This window comes from Lissotriton vulgaris, chromosome 5 (assembly GCF_964263255.1).
Source record: "Lissotriton vulgaris chromosome 5, aLisVul1.2, whole genome shotgun sequence".
NCBI classification, from domain to species: domain Eukaryota; kingdom Metazoa; phylum Chordata; class Amphibia; order Caudata; family Salamandridae; genus Lissotriton; species Lissotriton vulgaris.
The window spans coordinates 574,443,568-574,451,911 of NC_141693.1; the positions used below are offsets into that span (position 1 = coordinate 574,443,568).

The 8,344-nt window shown below is 41.7% G+C and overlaps 1 protein-coding gene across 3 annotated transcripts in view; it reads left to right on the forward strand.

The window, feature by feature from the left end:
• The window catches only part of GRID1 (glutamate ionotropic receptor delta type subunit 1), a 2,431,615-nt gene extending 2,423,565 nt beyond the window's left edge, over positions 1–8,050 (forward strand). For 2 of the 3 annotated variants that reach the window (XM_086920133.1, XM_086920134.1), the window contains one exon: positions 7,041–8,050. In XM_086920133.1, coding sequence (XP_086776259.1) covers positions 7,041–7,469 — 429 coding nt within the window. In that variant the 3' untranslated portion in view covers positions 7,470–8,050. The remainder of the gene's footprint in view (positions 1–7,040) is intronic. The other variant, XM_086920135.1, reaches the window with a different exon arrangement.
• Positions 8,051–8,344: the final 294 nt, after the last annotated feature.

Sequence of the window (8,344 nt, forward strand, 5' to 3'; positions counted from 1 at the left end):
AGGTAGGAGGCCCCGGAAGATTGGTCCGGGCGGGGCAGAGCATCCCGGAGCTCAGGGGTGGATCAGGGTCTTTGGAAGTGGAACAGAGCCAGAGACAGCCAAATCCCTGCTAGGGGCCACCACGCAAATATTTATCCATCCTCAGAGGATTATTATATTAAGGATATATATTGGCGTGGTGGTCCCTTGGGCTTGGCGGCCCTGTACAGGTGCACAGCTTGCACATGCCTAAGGCCGCCCCTGATGGGCTTGTATGAAAACGGAACTCTGGATCCATGACAGCTTCAAAGTTCACTTAGCTCTTCTTCCTGACATGACTGACCTCCCAGACATGCCCACTCACTTCATAGGATGGGCTGCTATCACTCCAGCGGTTGCCAAAGTAAGGATTTTACGAAATTGGAAAAATGAGCATCATTAGAGGATATCTTTGAAATGGCTTCTTTCCAAAAAATGATATATAAAATGAATCCCCTACAGATGGATGTTTTGCTACTTAACTTTATAAATGTATATACAATGTACTGCTTAACCATTGTGGTATGCATACATTGTTGGTTACCCTTCAGGTTCAAACCAGTAAAGAAAGGTGAGACAAAAAGAAAAAAAACCTCACGCCCAATGAGGTTTGGCAAATGAGATTCTCTGCTACAAACATGACTTATATCCGATCCACTCTATTATATGTGCCCTAGATAAAAATAACTTGTAATACAGTGGACACAGGATATCCATTAAGTTTGTGATGGAGTATCCAATCCAAACAAATGCTTAGGCAATAGTTACATTTAGGGCCTCATTTATGAGGTTTTGCCGTAGGGAAGCGCAGCAAGACTTCCTGCTGCCCTTCCCTACGGCAAAAGAAAAGGGCCAGAATGCACTGTATCTATAAGATACGGCGCATTCCTGTCCTTTTGCCCCTGCGCCGGCGCCCAATGGGCTGCCTGCGCCAACGCAGGCACCTTTGCACAATGGTGCAAGGGTGCCAGCGTTGAGGTGATGATTATTTTTGTACGGGAAGGGAAACCTTATGGTACAAAAATAATCACAAGAGGCTTTTCTTCTTTCCATGTGTGCTGCAGAATGCAGCACACATAGAAAAAGGAAAAACGAGGAGAAATAAAGATATTTCTCCTTGTTGCGCCTCGCTTACGTCTCCCCTGGGGAGGCGTAAGCTTTTGGCACTGCCTCAGATTTACGATTTCTCCTAAATCTGGGGCAGTGTCAAAAGGACATGGATGTTGCTGGGGAACGCCCCCAGCAACACCCGTTGCACGCCCCTTTAACGGAGAACACTGCATTAAAGGGACTGATATTTATCAGGCAGCATTAAGCAAAAAAAAAATAAGTGGCTTAGTGCTGCCTGATAAATATCACGCAGGCTTCTGTGCCATGGAACGTCACAAAAAGTGACGTTCTGATGGTGCAAGGGGCCTCATAAATGAGGCCCTTAGTTTAAGAAAAATGAGTTGAAGCAATGTGTTAAGAAGATTGATTTATTTGTTCGGACCTATTAGTAGCAAATGGTTTGCTCTATATAGGCGCTTTATCCTATTTATCCCCCCTGCTATCAGTAAACATATTGGAAGGTTATTAGAAGGTAAGTGTCAAGAATTCCTTTCTCAATGTCTTATCTTTTTAAACATTAAAAAGACTTCCTCCCCACTATTTCCAGGATTAACAAAAATTAGACCAAAACTGATTTTCCAGCATACATTTTCACACTCTTGTAGTTAGCTTATCATATGTGCTTGCAGTTTCATATAACCATTCTATCTGCTTGGTCCAAAATAAACCCTACACTCAAAACACTAGTTGTAAATCAAACTAACACATTTGTTTTACAAGACTCTGCTGCAACAATCTTTAAAACTATTTTGTGACCTTACACTACTGGATGTACATAGAGAAAAAGGTTTTGTCAATTCCAATTTGAAGTGTAGTGCTGTGCGCCGACATGGCCGAAGACATCAACAAATGCTAAAATCTTCAGGCCACAGATGAAGGTCCTGTCCAGTTGACTAAGTTAAAAGTAGAGTCTGAGTAGTGTGCGGCAGAAGGCCATGCCCTGAACCTAGTGAGTATCACCAGTGACTGTGAGCAGGAGGATATGGTGAGCAGTTGGACTAGATACGGGGCATGAATGAGATGGCACATTTCAACTTGGAGTGTGTGTAATTTGTAGTAACAGATCATTGATTCCGGTAAAGCTATTTGCAGGGTTTACATATAGTGTACATTTACACAGTTGTGTAATTTATTTCATGTGACTGATGTTGGTCCCGCCAATTCTGGCATTTATTGCAGTGTAGAGCTGCCATACTTGTGTAGTGCTTGCAATAAGTTAGCATGTGAATTTTTGTGGTGAACAGACTGTCAAAAAACAAATTTTGTGATCAAAATTGGTGTGAACTACAGATTTGCAACCAAGAAGAATATTTACTCGATATACACATAATACCATATGTCATAAACAGTGGGGTATGGTGGTGTGGGAACTGGACAAAGTCCAAGGCCATGTCAAGCAGGTTTTGGGGTATGAGGGCTAGGCCTAGAACATATCTAAATATCAGGCCTTGCACAATCAATCAATCAATCAATCAATCAATCAATCAATCAATCAATCAGTGGTTATAGAGCGTGCTAATCACCCGTGAGCATCTCAAGGCGCTGGCGGGGGGAGCAGCTCCGGGTCAGTCGAAGAGCCAGGTGTTGAGTTTCTTCCTGAACGTGTGGAGGGTTAGGGAGCATCTGATGTTGACCGGGAGCTCGTTCCAGGATTTGGCTGCAATGTAGGAGAAAGCTCTCCCGCCGGTTCTGATTCTGTGGATGCGGGGGACCTCTGCCAGGGCGAGGTCAGCGGAGCGGAGGTTCCTCTTGGGTACGTTGAAACAGACTCGGACGTTGAGGTATTTGGGTCCGTTGTTGTTGAGGGATTTGTATGCGTGGGTGAGGAGTTTGATGGTGATCCTCTTCTCGACGGTGAGCCAGTTGAGGCTTCAAAGGTGTTGGGTCATATATTCGTGGCGTGGTGTCCCTAGAATGAGGCTGGAATAAGGGGACTAATGACAGTGAGTAAAAAAAAGCCTCACTTTGTGCCTAGCACCCACTGTGCAAAGTGAAGGCAGTTCTGCTTTATGATCTAGGGGAAAAGATTCAAAGTGTTAAACTTGAATGACGATCATACCTAGAGCAATGGTTCCACATGGCAAGGTGAAATTTCATACTCTGTTGGATCTGGAGGAGAGGAATTGGCAAAGGGCTTCTGGTGGGCATTGCTGCAAGCTATGCCCTTTGTATACTTGTTCTTATGCAAAAGTATATTAAAATAATTCCAAAAAGTTGTTGAAAATAATGCTCCTAATGTGTAGCCAAGATTTTTGCAAAAGGTAAAATGCTAAGGGGGTCATTAGGATGGTGGGTGGACTTAGTCCGCCCGCCATCCTATCGGTGATACGGACCGCCCGCCATAAGGGCGGGGGTCCTGTGGGGGGTAATAGAATGCGCCCGCCACTGTGGCGGGCGCATCCTGCATTTTTAGCATTGTGGCGGGCGGTGCTCTCAGCACCGCCCGCCACAATGCTAAAAATGCACGTATGCATTTGCATAAACAAAGCGGCAGGCACCGCGCGGTGCCTGCCGCTTTGTTTATGCGAATGCAGGGGGGTACCACAGGTACCCCCAGTGTGCACCCCCCACTTCTCCTTCACTCTGGGGGCCCACAGGCGGCCCCCAAAGTGAAGACCGCATGTCTATTAGACACCGCCACCATATTGGACCTTTTCCGCCAGTGTCCCCTTGCGACCGGGGCGGAAAAGCGGCGGACGGTCTTTCCATCCGCCGTGGTCCCCCCCGCCATCCTAATATGGCGGGGGGTCATTTAGGTGAGGATGGCGGGCAGATTGCCCCCACCAGGCCCGCAGTGGCTACCCCCAGTCTGGTGGGGGCAATCCGCCCGCCATCCTAATGGGCCCCTCTGTGTTAAATAAAAATTATACATTCCACTAGAACAGTTATAGTTGAATGGATATTACGAATATATATTAAAATGGAAAAGAAACACAGAAATGTGTTCGCTATTGGGGACTATACTACCATAGCTCTCCCAACTGCACTGCTCTCAACCTCACATATGATGCCACATCACTCACAATTACCTCACTACATAAATCCCATATCACATCACCACTGGCATAATTGAGGAAATCATTAAAAGCTGCTAATGCATTCTATCTACTGGATGGCAGTGTTAAAACAATCTACTTCCTAAAGGCAACATGTTCAAAGCCAACTTTAATGCCTAGTATGCTTTATGGAGACAGGCTGCAAGCGTAGGTCCCTGTTAATGGCCATTCCCTGTGCCAAGGGCATGTTTTAAATATTATAAGGGCATGCACATCAGATGCTTTCGATCAGTTTGCTGAGCACATACAATTGTCCAGTACCGACTATTGAGTCCAGAGTTTTCCAGGTACAACTGAAGTCCATTCCCTACATCCTGGGTAATATGGTGTGGAGGAGCACTGAAAAGTGTATTGATATAACAAATGGTAGTAATGAGGATGTGTTATTTGATGTCACCAGAGGAAGCCGCGAATATAATGTTTTCAATATTATTTTGGAAGTCGTGTTTGATCCTTCAGTGATTTATTATTATATAGATTATTATATTAAGCAAATACCAATATTTTTGTGTTTATTACTGTAACCATAACCTACCATCAGGTAATGTTTTTCAAGGGAGTGTACATGTTTTCATAACAATGTATTCGTAATTAAGGAATCTTTAATTAGGAGTGAGTTAACAGTTTACATTTCTTATGCCCAGCTAAATAATAGTATGATTTCTAACACCCAGGTCTGGATGTAGACGTGATGGCTTATTTATATCTATGCTCAAGCGGCATTTGATTCACAGAATAAGGCGTACAGATTATCTACGAGAGGTTAATGTTGCAATGCTGCTTCCATTGATTTTGAAATATGTCAGTAGCAACAGCAATAAATATTATGCATTGTTACTTACATATATTGAACACCATACCTAATTAAAATTCAAGACCCTTTTCAGACATAATAAAGGCCATGAAGGAAGTCATTAACATTAAACCCATTTCCAGACATCACCAGGGCCATGAAGGAGTCATTACCATTTCAATTGTTAGTCTCTCAGTGCCAAATAACTATCTCAGGGGGTCTGCTGAATTGACATACCAGGAACCTAGTCAAGTGGTAATCAGCCCATAATCACAAGGTAACCTTTTATCTTTAGAAATAAAATAATATTTAATTAAATATGCCAAACATTCAAAAGGAAGAGAAAACTACATTAAATAGATTCAAAATGGATCTTCTAAATCAGGAAGCTCCCGATGAGGGATATTTAAGTTTATGCTCAGGTCAAGGGAAGGGGCTAAGACATGTTTTTCTATTTAGGGCAAATATGGCTGCCAACCCTCTGGACATGACCTCACCATGTTGGAATAAGGGCTGTGTTAATGAAGAGCTGGTCTTGTATAATAAAGACACTGAGTAAGTAGTCCGAGTACTAACCTACGGATCCAGGATCCTCTTCAGCCCTAAAGTAAACTAGGGGACTCTGATTAAATTGGCAGTCATGATGATAGAACCCGTGACAGTTGAATATATCTTCTTCCACATTGCTAACCTCATCTTCTGCATTATTTCCTTTAGGTCTTTTGAAATTAAGAGGATAGAACTGTCAAGAAAAGTGTGAAAAATTAACCAAATGTTAGGTTTATGATTGATGACAGTTCAAAAATGCATAAATATTCTCATTCTGTTCTTACATTGCCGCTGCAACCACTAAAGGCATGAGTCCAAGTGGATTGTTACATTTTAATCTATGCAGAAGCTCTTTTTGTGCAGGGATTGGAATTCTGAGGATTGTGGATATTACTGCAACCCTGACATTTTCTCATGGTGAATGTCATCAAGTCAAACTTGCTGTAATTTGCCAGAAGAAGAAATAAAATAAATGTTATTACATGTGAAATTTGTTGTGGATGGCACCATATTTGGATTGTCAGTCCTCATTTTCACGAGGGTATCCAAATTGATGGCTTTATTGCAATCAGTCTATACCTCCCCCCAAAGTGTCTTTGATTACATGTTATGGTAAGTACCTCACCCCTAACTGCCCCCATTCTTAATTGGGGTGCAAGAAAATACTGGCTCCCAATCCAAAACCATGAACAGCCAAAAATCCATTATGAAGCAGAACTAAAAATTACAACTTCAGGTTTGACATTATATTGTATGAGAGTCCTCAACAGGAAGTTGCATGATTTCCTAAGTCCTCCTTGCTATATCAGAGCATTTCTTTATGACAATAGGCAAGTAAACACATCACTTTACATAAACATTGAAACTAAGCAAGTGAATTAGGTTTAATAAATTCTACAGTAGGTCCAAAACGCCCTGCTGATATGAGGAGCTCACCTAATTTGCCTGGAGCGTTTGATGACTCTTCTGTTTTTAGCATCAGGAGCTGAGGGGTGACTGGTAAACTAATCTGCCTAAAGAAAATCACTCATTTATCAGTCATATATTTATTTAAATATTTGTGTTTCAACACGTGAGAAATCAATTCATATTGTAAGTTAAATTCACAAAGATTTTCCTATGAGTACCTATGACTTACTTTTATAACACTCCTGGTTTGCTCCCGAATAACATGAGTAAGCCAGGCGTATTCTTGGCTTATTTCTGATTTACTTCTGAAATACAGGAGTACTGTAAGAGTAAGGTACAGCAACATCTTTGTGAAACGGGCCCCAAAAATCTTTTTAGTCGACTCCCTCCTGTTGTCTTTAACTTATTTAATTGTACTTTATATATGAGATTAGACTCCCAAGATACAAAAAAACTGCTTAACAACAGATACTTTTACCACAGCCAGCATAGTTTGTTAGTGGAGTCATTGTTGCTTATAAATAATGTTGTTCAGGTGTATTTATAACCTTCACCACAATTGATGACTCTCATTCGTATTGTTTCTTTGTTCTTTCCCCATACAGGATAAAGAAGTGAATTTGGAGCAGGTACACCGGCGTATGAATAGTTTAATGGATGAAGACTTGGCCCACAAGCAGATCTCTACGGCTTCCATTGAAATATCTGCCCTGGAGATCGGGGGCATGCAGTCAAGCCAGACCTTGGAGCCAGTGCGCGAGTATCAAAACACTCAGCTATCAGTGACCACCTTTTTGTCAGAACAATCAGGTCATGGCAGTGGTCGGACACTAACCTCAGTCAGTGGAAGCAACCTCCCTTTGCCGCTTAGCAGCTCTGCCACAATGCCCTCCATGCAATGTAAACACAGATCACCCAATGGAGGACTGTTCCGCCAAAGCCCTGTAAAAACACCCATGCCGATGTCATTCCAGTCCATGCAAGGGGGAATCATTCCAGAATCCATCGAGCCTTCTCATGGAACATCCATATAATTCCACTCCACCAGCAGAGCTTTTTAATACAATGTAAAGGAAAATTTAAAAAAAAACTCTTACATTTTTCTTGTACATAATCTGTAAATATTGAAAGAATGGAGTGGGGTAAAAGTGTATTTTGAATATTCCCAATTTTTGAAGTCAGTTAAAAAAAAGGTATGAATGACTTTGTAAATTTTGTTCTATATGAATAAAAAAAACGGCAAAATAATTGTGATCGTTCTCAAGTGCCAAAGAAGACCTGTTACTGGGACTGAGGGCAGTGTAAAACATTACTTTTTCCATGGATTTTTCTCATTTCGTTTTATATTTCATTATTTTTCATCCACTAGAAAGTTTACCATCCGTTCTTGTCAAGTCAGTCACTGCTCAGCACTTCCCTGTAACCCAGTCAGAAACGGCCGCTTGGAAAATGAAACAACCGACGTTACCGAAAGCGTAGAGCAAACCTTTTTGGAAAAAAATGGAAATTAAAAAAAAGAAAGAAACTGAACTCTCTCATTTTAACAAGAAAGGCTTTGGGATTAAAGCTCCACAGAATTTATAGGCTAAAGCACTGGTTTATTAAATTGTATTTTATGTGTACATTGTAGTGTGTCTGTTGATTTTACCTCTGAAGCCCATACTTTGTATGTTGTCTGATGGGAAAATGCAGGTTTGTAGGGGTTTATTAATGCCTTTACACCACATGTGTAATACTTTTTTCATGTTCAGCACAATTGAACTTTTGAATACACTAATGGTTTGTAAGAGGAAAGGAATTTCCATGCCTTAAATAATGTGTTAGATTTATCAACTCTGAGGCTCGTTGTGCAGCCATTTTACTGTCCTTACTGCTTTAATCTTCTGTTCCCAACACCAGTGGCGACTCC